Below are 21718 nucleotides of genomic sequence, written 5' to 3' on the forward strand. Positions count from 1 at the left end.
CTTTTAAAAATATCTCATGTTAGTGAAATAAAAAGATTGCTTTACATATCGGTCCCTAGAATGTAAAACAATGTCATTTATGCTTTCATAGACTAAGCTAACTGAATCTCTCAGCACTGGTCTGGAAGTACAGTTTATTCCTTTTGAAAATTGAATATTAGTGAAGATAATTTGTTGTTCAACAATATGATTTTATGTAGCGAACACTTTTTTCTTAATTGCTATAAAAACTAATTAAACAACTAATAGATTTGCAGTAAGTTATCTTGGAGTCTGTGTTGTACAGCAAATAAGTATAGTCTTTATATAAAATTATGTATTAACATTTGATGCTAATAATTTTGTATTTCAGAGATTCAGCCAAGGTGGTTGTGCATTCGGCTGATGCATTTGCACCTGTGGCCTACCTTCATTTTTTAAAATTACACCTTGAGAATAAGGCAAGTAGATTGCAAATGTCATCTTCCTTTAAGACTATGTGCATGCTTTCTATTTTTATGTTGCTTCCTCACAGTTTGGAGTAAAGCTGCATGTTCTCATGTGGGTGTGCTTCCAAATAACAATGTACATACTGAGTTGTATTTCAGAACTTGCCATAAGGAAAAGCTCAACACAAACGCTACCTTGTGTCAAATGAATGAATGGAGGTAGTATAGTTCTCTAGCATTTTTCATCTTGAAACTTCAAGGTGCTCAGCCAAGGTGGTTGAGTCAAGCACATGTGTAACCTGTGTAGTGCAGCCACACTGCAGAATACAGTGGGCTTAGGAAACAGTGTGAACAGTGTTGGTTTTCTGGGAGGCGGCATCTCTTCTCACTGTTTCTGTCATGGAAGTGGATGATTTAAAAACTTGCTGACCTGCATGTACTCGAGTTTTAAACCTACTGTGTTTTGTTTTGTCTTTTCCATATGAAAGATACATCTAATGAATGACTCACCTCATGTAGAGGAGATTATCCTGGTGAAAGATCTTAGGGAATCATTAGTAGTTCATTGGGATTCAGTCTTGGCTTATGATTCTGTGGAAACAGCAGGACAGGAATAGGAACTCTGGTGATTTAAATATTGCAGACTTTTATGTGAGCAGATCTAAAAGGTCGAAAGAGAAGGTTTTTTTCCTAGTATTTGTCAGTACTTTTCTGATTTTATTTTCATTATCTTGTGGGTAAAATGACTTTTTTCCTCCTGGAAATGTGTAAGTGCTAGTATTTTGTTGAAGAAAGTGCCTCATGATCTTCTTGTAGTCATTTTTTCTAGATCTTCTTACGTCTTTCTTCACTTTGAAGATCACTGAATGTCTTCTATATATAGGAATTTCTACAGAACATTATTATATTGGTGTTTTACATTTCATGTCTCTTGAGCAACTACATTTCCTGAATTTCTTTCAAAAGATCATGCCTTTTTTCCCCACCATCTTTTTTATTTTATTGTTCCGAACAGATAAAATACCTATATATTTTTCTTCCATGATGGCCTCATTCTTCCCTTGGAAAATACATTGTATTTCATCCTGTCAATTTCTAGTTTGGGATTTCTTTCAAAAATAAAACACTAAATATTTGTGTAGGAGACCATAAAGAGGATATCAACTAACTATGTGAAACAAAAACAAACAGGCTGAATAAAGGAAAATTTGGGAGCACAGCATGGTGGGGAAGAGTGATAATATATTAATATTTCTTTGGGGGCACTGACTTTATTGCTTATGGCAAACTTGATGCTAAAATGCACCATACATCACTACAATGTGACAGGCTAGGGAAAATGAAAAACACAAAGCTTTACATGAATCAGGCAAAAAATCTTATTAAAATGCATAACATTTTATATAAGAATCAAGATTTTGCTTTTATCTGTTCAGAAGCTCTTTCCCCTTCTTATGTAGATGTTTTAGATTTGGTTAAAGCCTCACAGTTTCAAGCAGTTTTGTACTAAGTCGTATTTCAAATTCATTGTAGACAGAGCTGTCAAACTCTCAAAGGGGTAAGGTTTACAGAGGGCTGCCCTGGATTTTAGTATATAAACTAATGTATATTTAAAAGGAAAATAGTTTCTTTTCTGCAGTGATTGTCTCATAAGGAAAAGCATTTGAATCTTTTGGTTATAGATTATTTTATGTCACAATAAAGTAAGCTACATTTTCAAGAAGTTATGAATATGGAGAATCAGTCTGTCTTTCAGATCACAACTTGTTACTAAGCACAGTTTAACTGCATACTGGTAAAGAGATACCTTCAAGATCAATAAGCCTGTAGTGCTGTACTTATTCTCACTATTTGTTGCTTACAAGCCCTACAAAAAAATTTAAATATCAGTAATTCAGCACTTAAAATCCAATCATACAATAACAAATCACTGCAGGGAAAAACTGCTTTAGAAGGAGAACTAATTTTAGTTTCAGGCTTTCAAGGGATTACTGAAAATTGGGCAAAAAATACGGCATTATGAACAATGTATGAAAGTAGCCACTTTTGTAAGCACTTTGTAGAAACCATTAACAGACTGCACAGTGATGCGTAATTCTAATAAGTATTATGTATAAGTATTATAAGTATCAGTTTTCTTATCATTTCAACTGAAAGATATACGTATTTTTAACTTTTATTGTATATTCATTTTATCTTAGTTACATGCCACAGGTGTTAATTTTACATTCTTTGAATTTACTTTTATAATCATTATACAATTATAGCTAGAATACCTTAGTGTCTCTGCTGTCTTTCCTCTTCTATAATGCATTTTCTTCAGCTAAATCTCTTTAGTTTAACTACAAAGCCTGCATAGAAATTTGTTTTAGATTTTTCTTCTGGCAGCAAAATGAGCTTCTGCCTAGGGGAAAATAAGATTTTACTCACTGTTCTGGTTTCATACATTACTGTGCAACTTCAAGATGTGTTTTTGCATAATAATTGAAGCTTTTTTTTAACACACCCTATTTAATTTTCAATGATACAGAAAAGGCAAAAGCAATAAATAAATTTAAGATTTTATTATTAAAACATTATTAGAAGTTGGGTAAACATGACTTAAGATAACTTTTTTGTAGGCATTTTACAAGAACATTAAGAATAAATAAGAATGCTAATAAACCACTGATGCTCAAAATTCAGGAATGCCTCATTTACTTCATTTTAAGAAACAAGGTCACCTCTGCAAGGTACATAATACAGACATCTAACTTCATCAATATTTTGCTTTGCCAATGAGACTGTCACTTTGTACATTTAGAATGTGGGATATTCTTTGTAGAGGGGGCAGCAATTTCTGGAGCTTACTCCAGAATCTATAAATCGAGTATATTGGCTCTTATATTCAATGCAAATTTAATTTTGAATATTTTCAATTAGGAAAAAATACAACTGTGAAACATTTTTTTTTACTTTGACAGCACAATGAACTTGCAAAACATTTTTCTTTTCCCTATATTATACTATTCAGTTACTCTATTAAGTTGTGTTGGCTTTTGCATGACCAGAAACAGAAGTTAAAGCTGTTGGAGGTTCTGCTGATGTGAACATACGTTTGATGACAGTAGAGAGTGTATTAGCTATCATTCATGCTTTAAGATTTGCTTGTTCCCACATTTAATAATGAAGACTTTGTTCCCCAAGTTCCAGTGAGCAGGAGCACACATACATCAAACAATACAAGCTGTGAATCTGTGGGCCCTGAAGTTAGGGCTAGTCCAGAATTAGGAGAAGACATGGACTTTTCTTTCTATACTTGGCAGAAGGAAGGAACCTGTTCTCCTGTAACAGGTACAGGAATCATGCCTGCTGCTGCTTTTCCTTGTAGCATGCTATTGCATTATATTTACCTATCACAAACTGATAGTGTGAGGCTTATCTGTTTTTCTGTTTGTAAAAGATCTGGACCTATTTGGGTGGAACACTAGTTCCAGCAGTTAATCCCCTGTTAAACATCAGCAAATCCATTTCACAGGTCGATTTGGAGATGATTTTAAAAACACTTTTAATAGTTAGAGAAGGCATTTGGAGATATGTACATGAGTTGTGTTCTAAAAGAGCATGATACTGCAGGTTGGATTTAACTTCGTAGCCGATTTCTATCCAGTTCCTTCTGGCCTGAATTATTTTAGTTAATCTCCATTTAGGACTTTAGGTGTAGAATTGGACTTTTAAAATGATGTCAGGAAGAAGAGTGAGGCATTTCAAGTTGCAAAATATGTTTTGTTAAGGGTATTGTGGGTGGCATTTTTGAATACTTGCTCATCATTGAATGGTAATTCTCCTAGGTAACCTTTAGTTTACTTTCTGCATTGTAAGAATATGGATAACCCATGTAGTTATGTTTTCAAAACTTTATAACAAATATTGCAATTTTTTATATTGTACAAGGGTTTTTTTCAAACCTTAAGATAATAACGAATTTTCTTTCCTACTCCGTTTGATTGCAGATTCAGTCCCCATCTCTGAGAAAAGAGAAATTTTCATTCTCTTTTTGTAACGAAGAGACTTTATTTGAAAGTCTCTCAGAGTAAAGGACTCTCCCACGTGTTTGTGTATTGTACTTGAAATACTGCAAGGAGGTGTATGTGGTCTCTGTCATTATATATATTTCAAGGAGTTCTGTTATCAAGGTACACCACAAGGAATAAAGAGATGATCGTAGTCTTATATCTTCTGAGCTCTCTGCCCCACTGTATTCTCATTGCTGCGCAGTGGGAAAACTATCGGCTTTGGAATTGTGTTGTGATAGGTTTTTATACCAGTTTCTGTAGTAGAGAATGTAAGCTTTTTAAGAAGGCAATCTGTTGTTTTCTTAAAAGACCACTGCATGGAATTTCAGCTATATCAGTCAAAGTCCTAGCTCCAAGGCATTTGCAACAGGAGAATTTGGATCTTGGAACACTTGTATGTTTGCTTAACTTCATTCTGAGTGCACTTGCATCACTGACATGAGTTATGTGAATATAGTTAAGCATATGCATGCATGCAGGCTCTGATCCAAAATTAGGTTGGTATCGTAATGTACAGTGGGTGTGGGAGAAACAGTGGAACAAATGGGAAAATATATTGCGTCTGTGAAGTAACATGAAAATGTTATGTGATAAAATAGGTTCTGTAAGATTTAATTAAAATGTCATTATAGCAGGCTCGATTTTTTTTTTGTTTTTAAAGTGATGAGAGTATTACTCAGGGAAAGTTAGCCTGTTTGTGGCAGTCTGTAACTTAAAGTTTTAAATCCTTAGATTTCTTTCTCTGTCGACAGGAATGGGACACCAACATTTGTATGGGATTTCAGTAGAGCTACTAAACAGAGTCTGGCAGCACCACTTAGGCTGGCATTGAGCCCGTTGTTCTTCTAGTGCCAGGTTCCACACCCAATACTTCTACTGTAGCCTGCACCTGTGCTGCTGCAGAAAGTGATTGATTACCTATGGTTTTGGAGCATTGTGAGAGTCAACCTTGAATTAATCATTGTGATTTAGCAGAGGCATTGAAATCAACAGTAGTCTATAATTATTTTAATGGTCTTTGGTGTATATAAGAGACATCATAGAATCTCTAGTACTTCTTAGTAATTCCCAAAAAATTTTGCAACTGACCAGCTGTTTGTGTATGTGTGTAAACACTGATGTATTATTCTCTTTTTATCTGTGAAGCAATGTTGATATAAGCTTAACAATTTATAAAATATTGACATAGTTAGGAAAAGAGGATGTGGCTGTGGATGATACAAAAGTTTAATGCTGCATCAATTTGAGATATGTGTAATATTAACAATTTACAAAGCTACAGCGAAGTTCTGTAATTTAGACAAAACCAGTTGTGATACAGTCTGTGAGTCTCACTACATCCCCATGAATTTTTTATGAAGCACATTTTGTAGAAAACATGTTTAGAAACATAGCTGAAAGAAAATTTTAACAGATGGCATGAAAATGGAATAGGTACTCTTTGCACGTTCACTTGCAGAGCATATAAATTCAGTCCTCCAGGTTAGGGAATAGAGAGAAGTTACAGATCTCTAATAGTACCTACACAAGATACCTACATCTCTGCATGTCTTAAAGGTAATTATGTAAAGCTTATCAAAAGCAAGAAACAAAGTGGCTGTCACACTGGCAAGCTGGAACTTTTCCAGTTGAAATATTTTTTACCTAGTGATGGATTAGTTATACCATATTGAAGTAAAAATCCAGGTGATGTATAAACAAAACCCAAGGCAGGATTGCAATAGTATCATTCCTATCACCATGTTTGTGCGTGCTTACTCAGGGTAGGATCTGGAGGTGCGAACTCTTTAATGTCTTATGTTACATTAGTACTCAGTGAATGCCTGTACTAAAATGCAATTGATTGTTTCATGATGGATGCTACAAATTAGCCAGTGAAAGCAAGTAATTTAATAAAACAATGGTTTGCAAGAAGGAGGTGGGTGCACATTTAGCACGTCATACCACTATACAGTCTGTATATTTTTGTAAAGTGACACTTTGTGGATAAAAATAAACTTTAGGGAAAAAAAAAATATGGAACATTCTTGGTTCTTGAAGCCTAATCCAACTTAAGATCTGTTTCAATTACCAGTTTTTGTTCCTACTTCTTTATTTTCTAAGTCATAGCCAAAGGGTTAGGGGGTATCAGGCAGCCGTCTGGGTAACGGCAAAATATATCAACCAACAGCCGAGGTGTAATTCAATGAGTGCGAAGTGATGTACATACTCTTGGATGCTCGTATATTGTAATGTTGGAATGCATGTCGTGTTTGTGCTAAATTGCGGTTTTCATCTTCATGCTATTATTTTACATTTAGTTGAGTTATTTTAACCTCTCATGTACAATTGATTCACGTAAAGTAGGTTATTGCATTGACTTTCATACTTTTCTTGGAGGGATGAATAAAATGAGGTCCAATCAAAGAACATCAGCCCCTCTTAGAGTGTAGCTTTGGTGTTTACACCACTTATAAAATTACCCTTGAGCCCTTTTAGAGGCAGCAGAGCTGAGTTTACTCTCATAGGTAATGACCTTTTTTTAATTTAGCCTTTTCTGAGAATTTCCAAATACACTGCTTTAACTTCACTGGATCCTTTTTCACTGCCAGTAAATTCAAATATCCATGTAAATGGATTTTGACTTCTGATGCAAACCGTAGTTTTCTCCCTTTGTTTTTCGATTTTTCTTAATATCAGACAAAACTTTTGAAGTTGCAATAAGATACATTTTATTTTCCAGAGAAAAGAAAAGATACAATAAAATTACCTTTAAAAAAATATGTCTATATTCAAATTTGATTAGTATTTTTTAATGTATACCATTTTTTTGACAGCTTGATGAGATCTAATTGTTAAAAAACAGAGAATGCAGAGGGTCGAACTTTAGGTGACGTTATGAGTGCTTAACTGTATAATGTTAATATTGTTTTTTGTAGACATTTTGCCTGGAAATTCCATAGATAGTACACTAATTGGTGAGCTAAAAGAATATTCAGCAGTTTCTAATCCATACTTAAGGATTGCCAAAGGCTTCGTATATTGTCAACTTTTTATCTTACTTTATTTGCCTTTATCATCATTTTTGTGAATTTAATATTTAAGAAGCCTGCAGTGAAATGCATAGTTCAGACACTATATGAAATTTGAGACCCTGAGTAGAAAATTAATCAATAAAATCTGGAGTTACAGCAGGCGGTGATGTCTGGTTAAGTTTTATGGATAAATTCTGTCATAATTCATATTGGTTTTAGATAAAGACAAGTAATATTAGCCAAGCTGGTGATCCCAAAGTCAACATGCTCTGCAGATTAGGCTGCCTTGGAAAATCAAGTGGAAGAGAGTAGGGGTTCTGATTGCTATAAAATTATATATATATATATATATATATATATATATATATATATACACATGCATGCTGTAATTACATGACTTGTTGAAAATATAATGAACACAGCATTTTGGAAGACTGGTCAGTACACACTCTGCCAATGTGTTTTGCTTTAGAAGTCATGCTGGGTAATTTTCCTAGGCCTAAGAAAGCAATTGGGAAGAAAAGAAGGGTCAGTGAATTATTTTCCTTCCTTTTAAGAAATCACTTGGATGTATAAATCTTGGAAAATGCTATTTTCTGCATCTCAAAACTGAGCATCCCAAATTGTGGCGAGTTTGATGGAAACGATAGTCTTTGTGAGAGGAATAGAAAGCATTTTTTTCCTTTTACGTGGACTACATTCATTCAGGGTTCCACAAAGTTTTGAAACTTTGTTAGTCTTTTGCTCTGTTTCAATTGTTTAGTAACAGTGTTAATTATCAAATTGTTACTTTTGTTCCTTTTTTCACTTAATGCATACTATTTTTGGAAAACATAGTTATCTTTTATGTAATTGTGGAATAGCATTTCTTCACCATAGTATTCTTCCTATCCCTTATCTCGAGTCTCATCACTTTTCATATCTGCTGTTCTTATTTACTACTAAATCTGTACTTTTATTCCATATGATGTGTCAACAGGAGCACATTGTATCCTGGCAGTTTCTACAATCCTAATACTGTTCTTCCATGAATACTTCTAAGCCCAAGTATCTATTGAGCTATAGTAGTTTTTTGTAATAGAAACCCGAAGTTTGAATGATAATATGTACTGATGCCACGCTGCTTGGTATGCTGTTTACTTGCTTATTTTATAATGTTTCTCTCAAGCAGGGGGAATCTTCAGGTACATTTATGATCAATAGCTGTTCTTGTGAGGTAAGCTGCAATGATGATGATATTTTCCCTTCACCAGAAGAGGACGAACCACAGAAAAGCATTCCAGTCATCTGGAAGTCTTTGAAACATAATTCTTTGGATTTCAGTGAGTCTTGCACATATTTCATTAGAGAAGTAATACTGAATATGTCATGCCCTGGTGGAGTATACTGTTAATTACTGTAAAAATGCTCTTGAAAAGAATGTTTGTGACCTTTAATAACTAATTTGAAAAAAAAAAAAAAAAGAGATCCTACTACAATGAGGTTTTCTGATAGGAATCAATAGATCTGTAGTAATTAAGCATTTCAAATTATTTTACAGAAGCAGCATAACCCTCTTTCTCTCTTTCTCTCTTTCTCTCTTTCTTTCTCTCTTTCTCTCTTTCTCTCTTTCTCTCTTTCTCTCTTTCTCTCTTTCTCTCTCTTTCTCTTTTACACTTATGTGTGAAAGCACAATGAAATAAAGTTGAGGCTTTTGTAACTTGTGGTTACAATCCAGGCAGAGTTAAAAATAAGAGCTTTCACTCCAAAGTTCTGGTCATGTTGTATAGTTAGATAGCATTTTAGAGAAAATTACACATTCATTGTCAACTATGTAAGATTCTTTTCCTCCCAGTTATTATACGGTGTTAGTGTGATCTGTTTCTTCTCTTTGCAATTGGAGCAGTATATCAGTGTTGAATTAATTTCCATTAAATATACAAAAAAACTTATTTGTGAAATTCCTTCCTTCCTTCCTTCCTTCCTTCCTTCCTTCCTTCCTTCCTTCCTTCCTTCCTTCCTTCCTTCCTTCCTTCCTTCCTTCCTTCCTTCCTTCCTTCCTTCCTTCCTTCCTTCCTTCCTTCCTTCCTTCCTTCCTTCCTCCCTCCCTCCCTCCCTCCCTCCCTCCCTTCCCTCCCTCCTCCCTTCCCTCCCTCCTCCCTTCCTCCCTTCCTTCCCTCCTCTTTCTCTCCTTTTCTCTCTCCTTCTCTCTCTCTTCTTCTCTCTTCTTTCCTTTTTCTTTATTTCCATTTTCTGCCTTTCTTTCTTTCTTGAAACACACATGAATGTGTTCTGTTTGCCTGAATGAAATTACTGCAATCTCATCATTAGAGTGGAGGGATTGATTTTTACGTGAAAGATCTAACCACACCTGTACCCATACTCTAAATAGAAGCACAAAACACAATTACTCAACTTGCTTGTTGACTCTGTCCCCACCCAAGCAACCTCAGGGTGACATGCATGATCACATTTAGCAGCCTAACAAGTTGCTGTGTCTTAGATGAGCTGCAGTAATTAAGAACTGTATGCCTGATATTAGCACTGCCTCAAACCTGAGGTGATTAATTCAAGATAAACCTGAGTTAATAGATTGCTACCTCATTGAATTACCACAGCATCACTGTTACCCTACACTCAAAGATTAGTAAAATTTTCCTGAAAACTATGTTTCGTAGCATAACATTGTTTGATATTAAATAGTGTTTAGGCTCTTTAATGTAAGTGCCTGTTGGGGTGCTAAAAAATGCCCTAACATTATGCATTTTCTAAGATGATCAAAACCAGGTTAAATACCAAACTTTTGTTAAGATTTGGTATATAAATTTGAAAATCTGTTCCTGTGTCACTTAGATGCTTTTGAAAATGTTAACTTTTCAGTGTCACGTCTTGTGCCAATTCTGTATCAAAAGAATTAGAGAAATTGTAAACGGTCGGGAAAAATGGGAAAGAAAGTACTGAGATTTTCAGCTAAATACTACATGCAGGCATGTTTTTTGAAGGTAGTGTTGGAGAAGGATTTGTAAAGTAGCATTTGGAAGCTTTGCTACCAACACACTTACTTGTGAGTTTATATCTGTTTGTCTGTAAATACATTCTGAAGGTGTTTTTACAAGTTGTGGTTTGTTTTTTTTTTTTTAATTTTGTAGAAGTTATTTTTATTTTAACAATCTAAAATATATTCTAGGTTAATCGGAAGTCTTTCATTGTTATAATCATAGTGCTGTTCTTGATTTCTGATAGCTGAGACATTTGGAAGTTCTGGAAGATCCCTGCGTGGTTACCAGTGGTTTTCAGGTATCACAGCCCACTTCCTTCCATCAAAAGGCAAAAATGCTCAAGAGGCAGCAAGGGAAGCATTTTCTTCTCTCCAAGGTACTTTACTCAGTTAATCCATTATTTTCTGTTAATTATACTGGTTTTAATATGGTATTAAGTAAGAAGCTCTATTGTCATATGGTTTTATAACTTGAAATGTTGTGGTTGTCAGTTTGCCATCTCATTTGGCATTTGATTGGAATCATTGATATCAAGACTGCCAGCTTTAATATTGAACACATCATAATTTGACTGGCTTTTGAAGGCCCTAGAAAGGCAGAGTAGTGTTCATATCCCTATAACAACACTATTTCCACAGTACTTACTTGCTTTATAGCTTGCTTTATAGCTTTCTTGCAATATATACTGTTTGTGAGTGTGCATGTGTTCTGTGGATGCTGTCTACTTGCTAAAGCTCTTTTGTAGCTAGTATAATTTCAAATTAAGTTTTCTAGAAAGCTGTTGCACATTTTGACATCTAGGATTAGGTCAGTAGCAATAAATCTCATTTATATTCTTAATGCAAAGGAGAAATAACTATGTTGGGAATCATGAAATCCAGGTTCCTTACTCCCTCCCTTTTACAAGATTCTGACATATAAAATGTTCACATTTTTGCTCTTTGTGTTTTCCATTCTAAATTTTAAATAAAACATATTTATACAGGCTTCTTTTCATTAATAAAAATTGAAATAATTTTTATTATCTGGAGAGGTAAGCTCATATTTTTGTTTGTGAGTTTGTGCGAAATATTGTCCTATAAAATCTTATTTTTTGCATGTTCAGCTGACTATTCATGAGTGAATATAGGATGATAAATTTTTTCAGAAACACAGAAGTTATACTTTGTAGAAGGTCCTTAAACTAGTTTTTGATTGCTTGGAAATCAACAAGGTGAATGTGATCAAACTTGTAGTAAGAGATAACAGTACTTAGTGTAAATCTTCTGGGCATAATCTGTAAAATTGAAGCAAAAAGAGTTGTGTAATGTTTAGTTTCATTCTCATTATATTTGAATGGAAATCTGCCAGTACAAACGTTATAGATTTCTGCCTTAGCATCTGTCAAAAAAGATTGTGTCTCTGACTAGTACAGTAGCCTATAGCTTTCAGCAAACTACTTGCATTAGCTGTATTATAGTCAAGAAAAATAGTAATTTTGTGTTCCTTGGTAGAAGATGTCTGTTCTCACATTTCCTTTCATTTTTCTCTTTTTGGAAGTGGATGTCGAATACTCAATGAATTATGATTCTGTCATGGCAAAAGAAACAATTTATTTCTGAGAACTTAACTGATCTGCAAATACGCACAAGGCTTTTTCTGAACTCGTATTTATGGTCTGTATAGCAGTTCAGTCCTCAGTGCTATGAGAATGGAATAAACAGTTCTTTTTACCTTCTCTTTGCTGGGTTGATTGATTTAATCACCTCTGAAGAGGATAAGCACTGCCAAAATGATTCAGAAATGGGAATGTACTACTAGATGTTGTGAAACGTGGTTGTTATGTAAAGTAGACATAATTCTCCTGTGAAGCCAAGAACTGAGTACTGTTTACATTTATTTTCTTAAACTCTTTTAAGCTTTTCTTTAGATATGATTGGAAGATGACAGAGACTGCTTATAATGTTATATAAAGCAGCTCTGGTGTGGCTGTGCCATGGCAAAGCTCCGTAGACTTGAAGGGAACAACATAGATTTTTATTATATGAAAATTTAGTCTAAAATGCTAGTTCCCGTAGATGGTTTTGATGTTGTCTTTTGTGGCTCTTGGCCTAAGGATCCTGGATAACCCATTTAAAAAAAAAAAAAAACAATGAAGCTGTACTTTGGCCAAACTAGCAAGTGATAGGCTAAGAGGAAATGGCCTCAAGTTGTGCCAGGGGAGGTTTAGATTAAATATTAGGAAAAAATTCTTCACAAAAAGGGTTGTCAGGCATTGGAACAGACTATGCAGGGAAGTAGTTGAGTCACTATCCCTGGAGGTATTTAAAAGATGTATAGATGAGGTTCTTAGGGACATGGTTTGGTACCAGCATTAGGTTATGGTTGGACTCAATGATCTTTAGGGTGTCTTCCAACCACAATGATTCTATGATTCTATGTTATCTTTTGGGTCAATTATTTTAGGCAGTTCTGCCTAAGTCTGATCATATTTTATAAATTCTTTGGAACAATGAATGGCTTCATATTCAACAAAAGACTGTGTGGTCTTTCTGTATATCCTGGAGATGTGCGGTGTAAGAGTCCTACCTTGGGAAACAAAACTTCTTGTCAAGAACTCAGGCGATGGGTTGGTAACTGGTTTATCATTTATGGCTTTCTACTAGATACAGTGCTTTGGGAGGTCAGTGTTTTTCTGCGTACAAGCGGGCAAGAAATTATTTCCCATCATTCTGCTAATTCATGCAGAGGAAAAGGGGATTGTACTTTTATTTACTTTAAGAAGATTTTTAAAAATAAAACTAGAAATTACAAATTTATCCAAATCTCTTTGCCTTCATTTTGCTCTAATACTGTTATATGTCTGCAAATGAGAGTTTGTTAGTGTGTTTTGATTTTTTTTCCCCTCCAGTATTCCATATAATGTTTCAGAACTTTTAACTACAGACCAAAACTCTTTCTTCTTGACTAAAATGCTGGCTGAAAAACTGAAAAATATCCTTGTTTCCTCATTGACTGATGATGTAGCAGCCGGTATTAACCTAGCGATTGCTATCGGGCAGCATTCAAATACATTTGTATTTCCGGGCAGAATTATCATGGTGTGCTAATTTCTCGACTGATATTTCTGGAGATGTATCTTGACTTTATAGAAGTTCTATGTTAATTGTTTGATAATATCTTGTATCACTTAGTGCACACTTCCTTTTCTGTTGATGAAAATTCCCCTCTTCATATAGTCAACGCTAATTAATGTCAGTATGACTAAGTACAGCTGAGACATTTAGAGCAAAATTCAGGATTGGTGTGACCAAACCAGCCTTTATGGAAGTTTACCAACTCTTGAACTGTCTTTGAAAGCATAGAAATGTTTTACACAAAAAATATTTGTTTCTCACTAAGGCAAGAGCCAACAGAGATTGTCTTTATGCTATTATACTTTTCCACTGGAAAACACATATATAGGTATATACAGGTACACACTCAATGTTAAAGGACAGGATCCCCAAAGTTACACCGAGAAGAGCTTTATGTAGCTCATGTAAGTTAGGCCACATGGGACTCTGTCCTTATATGTGTTCGTTGTTCATAGAAGATTTCGTTCTTCATTTAGTTTCTGTTCATGAGTTATAACATTTTCCACACCACAGAGCTGATCCACATATCTTGTTATGTTATTGATTAGGTAAGAGTAGTTTATTCTCCTGAAGTGCTATGACTGGAATCTTCTATGCATATGCATTCAGATGATCTTGACTTCCCAGTATATTTTCATTAACTGTCTGTTTGAACTTTCCTCTCATCTTTCCTTCATTTCTCCTGTGGCTACTTCTGTTTTCTATTGTCTGTCTTGACATTTGTAACTTCTGGTTTATGTGGAGATTATTATTGCAGTGAGGGTTTTTAAAAACAGCTTAGACAAGCATCCCTCTGGAATAGCATATAAATATTTGATTTTTTCTTTGAAGAAGGTGGTGCACTAAAGGACCTCTTATTGTCCTTTCCAGTTCTTTACTTTTTTGATTCAAAGTTCTTTATTGATTGCTAACTGTCATAGGCTGAAAAGTTTAAAAAAAAAAAAGATATAATAAATAGTACGGATACAAGGAATTCAGACTGTAACATATCTACATGCAGTAATGTGTGATAAGTTTTCTTGGGACAAGAATTCACCACTGCTTAGGGTGGATAAAATAAGTTTGTTTTCTTTTTCTGTACCGCTGTAAAATTAACATGAAAAAGATTTTCATGAAAAAAAAAATTTATAGAGGGAAAGGTAAAGTTTAGTCATCTTACCGGTTGGTTTTGCTGAACAAAACCGAGATACCTATGCTGTCTTTCTATACACATTTAAAATACTCTAACAGCTATATTATTTTTATCCTGCAGCTAATATGGATTCAGAGGGATTGAAACTGAAGGATATTATTTTGGTTCATCTGTATGTGAAGAGCATGAAAGATTTCGATGTTATAAATTCAGTTTATGTGACAGAATTTGATTTGTGTCCACCAGCAAGGTAGGATTAGACTACTGCTATAGTATGTTTATGATAGACTGTAGTATACTGAGTTATTGTTACCATATTTATTAAGCTTTTGTCCGAATGTTCGTGCTTCACAGTCTTAGAAGTAGACTTTTGCTGCCTTTTGGAGTAATCATATCAGGCCTGCTGAACTCAAAAACACTAGGGTTTGAAATTTTTGCCTTAATATATACCATAAAGTTTATAAATGGCCTTACAGAAGAATAATACAATTTTTGTAAGTTTCAGTTCTTCTCTGTGACTTGACTGAACTGACAAGTCTTTTGTATTGGTGGGATTTTATTTGCTTTTCTTGGGTTGTGGCCTCCCTTGACTTCCTAGCAACACTCCTCTTAATGCAGCCCAAGATCTCAACAGCCCTCTTTGCCACAAACACACACTGCTGGTTCATGTTCAACTTGATGTCCATCAGGAACCCCCAGGTCCTTTTCTGCAAAGCTGCTTTCCGGCCAGCTGACCCCCAGAATATACTGGAGCATGGGTTTGTTCTTCCCCAGGTGTAGGACTTTCAGCTTCCCCTTATTGAACATTATGAGGTTTCTGTGTGCCTATTTCTTCAGCCTGTTGAGGTCCATCTGGATGGCAACATGAACCTCTGGTGCATTGGCCATTCCTCCCAGTTTAGCATCATCTGCAAACTTGCCAAGGGTCCATTCTGCCCCATCGTCCAGATTATTGATGAAGATGTTCCACAGGAGTGGACGCAGTATAGGCTCCTGGGGTACACTGCTTGTTAGTGGCCACCTGTGAGTCTTTGTGCCACTGATCTACACCCTCTGGGCCTGGCTGTTCAGCCATTTTTCAGGCCATCTCACTGTCTGCTCATCTAACCTATGAATCAACATCTTCTCTATGAGGCTGTTACGGGAAACAGTGTCAAAAGCCTTACTGAAGCCTTACCGTCAATGATTATTAAGTCTTTCTAAAAGTGATGAGGTTTAGAACCTTGTAGGTCCTTGTGACAAACCTTATTCAGTTTGATCTGTTTGTTTTGATAAATACAGAAGCAAAATTGTTAGCCAAGGAGGTGCCTGAGTTGAACATCATTTGATTCTGGGAGATATTTCAAGACAGTACCAGCACATACTTACTCTGTTCCTTTTGTTCCCCTTCTTGTATGCACTGTGGTTGAAGATGAGTACTGGACTAGATGGATCTTGGGCTTGATCCATTGTGATTGTTCTTAATGTCTTTTGTTTCTGTTACTATGTAGCCTAGCTGCAATCAAGTATTCAGTGAGAATGCAACTGTGAAAAGAAATTACTTCAGACTTCTGAATACACTGATGCTAACACTTTCATTCATAGATAGCCAAATCATAGCTTTTTAATATCTGTTGCACAGAGTCTTCTATGTTGTATCCAAGTCCACCTCTGACATAACGAAACAGCTTGATGGTCTAGGTATGCAGTATGTGATTCCTATGTTATTTGGGTGTGTTGTGTGGTTGTTGAGTTTGGTTTTTTTCTTCCATTGGAAACTGGATAACAAACAGCTAACCCCTGACATTTTTGTTCTGCTTTTTTAATAGTTGTGTGTTAAAACAACTTTCTAATTTGTAAATTCTTTATTGCCTTTGTCAAAGGGTTTTTTTCTTATTACAGTAGTTAATGTTCATCTGAGATAATATGCTCAGTATGCAGAACTGCTATAGCTTGAAAAATTCAACAGTAGGTGAATACAGGTTGGAAAAGACATCTGGAGGTCTTCTAGTCTTATCCCCTGCTCAAAGCAGGGTCAACTATAAGGTCAGACCTCATGTCTTGTTCTTATTTTTAAAACCAACTGGTTAGCAATTTTCTAATGTAAAATACTGTATTTTTACAGTATTACTACAGAATATAAAATATAATACAGACATGTAAATTTTAAGTAAAGCATGTCAAATAGTTAAAAGACACTATTGAGATAATAAATATCATGATAGATTCGCATTCTCCTACACTGTCTGGGTGTCAGAAGAGACTAAAAGAGAGCAGGAAGAGGCTTCCTTGAGATGCTGATTGTAGGCCAGGATTACTAGATCACAAAGGGATGTAGTGTTGGTTGTGTGTGTTTCAAGAGGAAGGATCTAGTCCCAGCTGTAAACTACACAAAAATTAATCTCTGACCTCTGTATCCTATGTTCTCTTTATGACATTTATTCTTTCAATTTAGCTTCTTTAATTTTTTGTGCTGCTGCATGTTTTAAACCTCCACATTTGCATAGCCAGCCAGTATAGTCTTCCATCGCTAAAATAACAGGTAGAAAGATTAGGAAGTTGCAGGAAAATGGCTTTTTATGGTGATTTTTATGGAACAAACAGATTTATGTTGCATTTTGTCCAGAAGAAAAATTATACAGTAGCTTGCATGGCTGCATCATTGCATTATCCACAGAGACCTGGTTGTGGGAGTTCTCACAAGCAATATGCTGGAAGCACTGACTCAAGGGTGTGGATCTGCACTAAATTTGCAAAATTGTCTTGAAAATTTACCAGCCCAAGCAGAAAATCCATTCATCCATGCTTATGATGATGGTAATGAGGAAAAAAAGACTGTATTTGCATGTGGGAGGAGGGGAGAAAAATAATTTTCTTGGAAGAAATACACAAGATGAGAAGAATTTTGTAAGGTTATGTTATATGATACGTAAAGAGGACAATTTTTTGTTGGATTCCTGCTGGGAGCTAAATGACTTTTTTATGCATGGACTGCAAATATAATTATTTTTCTGTCTTTGAAATGTTGAGTTCTCCCCCACCCCACTCCCTGCATTTTCACTGGCTGCATTTAACAGACTGTCTGTCTGTCTGTCCATCGCAGCACTCTGTCTTCCTTGGAGCAAAGAAAAGTGAACTTTTTAAATTAATGCTTAAGTAGGTTTTCAGCCCTGTCATAAGTATCTGTCATGTAACTTCAAGTATAACAGAAAAATATGCTCAGTGTTGCGTGATAACATGTGAAAAGTGTGTAAAGGAACAATAAGCTGCTGCCTTTTTGAAACCTGAACATCTAGTCCAACCATTGGAAGGAGATTCAGTGAAAATCAGAATGTGACAATGATACCCTCAGTCTGAAGGCTGCTCAGCATAACTTACCTGACATTTCCAGAGTTGGGTGGTCAAGGTTTTTTTTAATAAAAGAACTCATATATTCATGATAAAGTGATCCAACTCATAAAAATAACCACATGAAGATGAGACATCGGCTATGATGCTAGTTTGTCCTTGGTAGTGGAAATTACCTTGCTGGAAGTCTGTAGCTCATCATTATTTGGAGAGGAGATAACAGTGTAAATGCTAGCAGGTTATTGCAATACTATAGTTTTGTTTTATGTTCCTCACAAAATCTCATAACGTAGTATCCCAAATAAAAACCCATGTAAAATAAATGCTGAAAGTTGGTTCAAGCAAACTTTTTCTTTGGAAAAAAATAATTGTCTTGTGTTTTCAGAGTATGTGTGGAAACCCTGTTACCTGATGGAGTACTGTTTTACATTGACTGCCTTGCACATAAGTGTGATGTTGCAATGGATGATGTGTTACGTGATGAAAAACTGGTCATGCATGTACAGAGCATTTCCCACTGGGCACCTGCTAGCATAGGACCTTACAGTCAGTCCGTCAAGGTAGGGAATCTTTGTTACTTCATGCGAACTGTGTGTCAGTTTACTGAAACAGCTGCAGTTATAAAGTCTCCTTCTCTCCAATCTGAATGTGCAAAGGAAAATGTGTAAAAAAAATAGTGAAAAACAACCATTTTCAGTATTTGTTTTTTAAACTTATGGACAATACAAAAACTTAGCACGTGTCAGCCTTTCATTTAAGCTTTCTTAAAACAGGACAAATCACTCTTTGCAGAGAATCTGAAGAACAGCCTGCTTTTGTTGTAAATTATTCCTAGACCAAATAATTGTGTCGCACATACATGTTTATAATCTGCCTAGAATATAAAGAGAATTTAGGAATATCCAAGAATGTCTGCAATTTATTTGTTTAAAGCAAGCAAATTCAATCTTTTTATAGGTAAGTCAATCCTAAAATGTTTATTTAATGAAATCCCTATTGAGACTCGTGGTACTACTAGACCATTTAAAAGCACAGTAAGGTTGAAGAACTGTTCTTTTTTAAAAATTAATAAAAAATTGAATAAAATATTGCATGCTTTTTAAAAGTATGAAAAGGAGGCAGTAAAGTATCATGGAAAAGTGGACCAAAATTTGAATAAAATGCTCTTTTCCTAGTATGGTAGCTCTTGCCCAGCTAGTACAGTTCTGACAGTTGATGAAGTATCTCACCTTTTCTGTTGCAATAAATGTATATATTCCTTTCTTACCAATACTCCTCTTGTGTAATACATTGTCCAGTCCAAATTATTGTGTTGTGCTAAAGGGTTTAAGCAACATGTTATGGCATTTGTTTAAATTTCCTGAAATGTCTTTATGTCTGCAAACCACCTAGTGTAATGGCCATGGAATTGTGCTTTGTTTTGTCTTTGTACCATTTTATGGAAAATTTCAGGAATAGTGTTTTACTGCAGGAGCTCATATGGAATTTGTTTCATTTGTAGGAGGAAATGTTCATAAACAAAGACTGTATTAATCTTGTGATTAAAGCAGACTGGCTTTTTATTATCTGTGTATATCCATTTTTCTTGAGAAAGCACAGTTTATTAACCTTTTTTCAATTCAATCTTGCACATTGACAGTCAAAATTGTGTGATGTCATGCATAGTCCTGCAAAGATAAAATTTCATGAACTTTGCATCTTTGTATTTTGAGAAGCTTCTCTGATATATCATTGCAACTAATCTGCATTACTGTCCTCTAGCTGGCATAGACTAAATTCAGAAAGAAGTGTGAACTGAAAGTTGCTTTTGTAACCCAATGCGCATTCCCAGGCAGCAAATGGCTGATGAGCAGATACTGCTGGTCTCTGGGATGTCCTGGTCATGTGCGACAGTCAGCAGAGCCAAGGAAAGGCTCAGTTCCCTTCAAATACAATGTAACCAGTAATGCTGGTCAGCAATTAAAACATGAAGAAAAACTTTCCACTGTTTTTTGTTTGTTTGTTTTACTTGAGGGAATGTTTTAGTCAAGCAACATTATTTTCCCTTAAGGTGGAAAATTAGTATTTTTACTTTTGAAATCTGTTGACTGCAGGAGTAAAGAAACAGTAATCAAGAGCTGCACCCCTGCTTCAAGATCACTCACTTGCTACCCTTAATGGCTAATTTTTGTCTTTAGTCCACAAAAACCTGTATGGGGAATTGGTAATATACATACCAGAAATAGTTTTAATTTTCCTTTGCCAGATTTTGCCTTAGTATGATCACCAGTATGTTTCATCTGAGTATTAATATTTAATGTTATTCTGTTTCTGTAACATTTCTATTCTGCAAAGCTTGATCCGGTAACTGTCAAAATATTTTAATTTCAGTAAATGTGTTTTCTATTTATTTTTTTTTCCTTCTAAAATAGCATATAAAATATCCAACCTATAAAACCTTTCAATTAAAATACATCAGGGGAATGCTTAAGTGCATAAACAACATTGAAAATTAACTAATGGAAGATATAGATCTTGTATCTTCTTAAATGTGTATATTCCAAAATGGAAAGCTGCTTTAGGTGGGTTTACAGAACTTCCTTGGACTATGTATAAGTAGGTATTAAGCTTTTCAGGTCACCAGTGAAAGTAAAGCCCTTTAGTATGTTTTAGGAAAAGAATAAATAAGGAAAGAAGAAAGGTGGATTTTTTAATCTTTATAGTCAACAAAATTGACTTGAAATTATAATAATTTTATGATGACGAAATGTGGATGAGTTTTTTCTCTTTGAGGAACAGACACTTAATGATATTTAAAAAGTAAATTGTTATTACCCTTATGTTGTGTATCTGTGGATTTTGTTTGTCATTTGCTTGACAACTGGACAAGTAAATTATTGTCTTTTCGGTCCACTACGAAATTTTGTGGACACTGAGGAATCATCATGTGTTTTAACAGTGTTTTTGCTTGATTCAGAATAGGCCAAGGGCTGTAATATTCGGAGTATTGCAAGTTGGAATTGATGAGTACTGGCACATGAGAGTGGAGGTGGTAGCAGAAAGGTGGAGGTAGTTCATGCAAACTATGGAATTCACACTTCAGGCTCAACAAAGCAAAAAAGAAAACATTTGAAATTTACCATGAGAACATCCTGACCTTAGTCTGACAGACACCAAACAACAGTGGCAGACTAAAATTAGGATTTTCGAAGTATTTATAGCAAAATTAAACATTCTTCCTCTTTGGGGATTAACACTCTTTAAAAACAACTTTGGTATTTCTGCTTTTAAGAACTATACATAAATTGTTTTAAGATATAATGTGAATGATTTTCTTATAATTAAGAAAAACCTGAGACCATTGAATATATTTTTCTTGGTCCACCTGTTTTATTGGTGCAGAAACTTCTGCCAATCTTTATGTTTATGTCAGCAAGTGGAATGTAAGCTATGTCAGAGTTACTGGAAAGGGTGTGCTGCTGGTCTCAGTTATGTCTAACAAGCGTTGTGATTCTGGCCCTCTAGTAGTGGTACTACAGCCCATCGAGGCTGCTCCCTCTGGGAATATGTGTGGACACCTGGTTAGCCTTCCTCAGATCTTTGTTCCACAATGGGCACCAGCCCAGCTTGTGCTGATCATTGGTAGTACCTTGGTGTTTTTACTAAAGTAATTGGCAGCTTGTATAGAA

General features: G+C 35.1%; 1 protein-coding gene across 16 annotated transcripts in view; it reads left to right on the forward strand.

Moving 5' to 3' along the window:
- Positions 1-21718, forward strand: part of DPH6 (diphthamine biosynthesis 6) — a 205680-nt gene that overhangs the window by 69712 nt on the left and 114250 nt on the right. For 11 of the 16 annotated variants that reach the window (XR_011739369.1, XM_071809363.1, XM_071809354.1 and 8 more), the window contains 5 exons: positions 353-440; positions 8666-8819; positions 10720-10851; positions 14844-14973; positions 18436-18610. Coding sequence is in view for 15 of the 16 variants with exons in the window: in XM_071809363.1 (XP_071665464.1) it covers positions 353-440; positions 8666-8819; positions 10720-10851; positions 14844-14973; positions 18436-18610 (679 nt within the window). In the remaining variant the exon portion in view is untranslated. The remainder of the gene's footprint in view (positions 1-352; positions 441-8665; positions 8820-10719; positions 10852-14843; positions 14974-18435; positions 18611-21718) is intronic. The other 5 variants (XM_071809355.1, XM_071809359.1, XM_065839921.2 and 2 more) reach the window with 1 other exon arrangement.

The sequence above is a fragment of the Patagioenas fasciata genome, chromosome 5 (assembly GCF_037038585.1).
Source record: "Patagioenas fasciata isolate bPatFas1 chromosome 5, bPatFas1.hap1, whole genome shotgun sequence".
NCBI classification, from domain to species: domain Eukaryota; kingdom Metazoa; phylum Chordata; class Aves; order Columbiformes; family Columbidae; genus Patagioenas; species Patagioenas fasciata.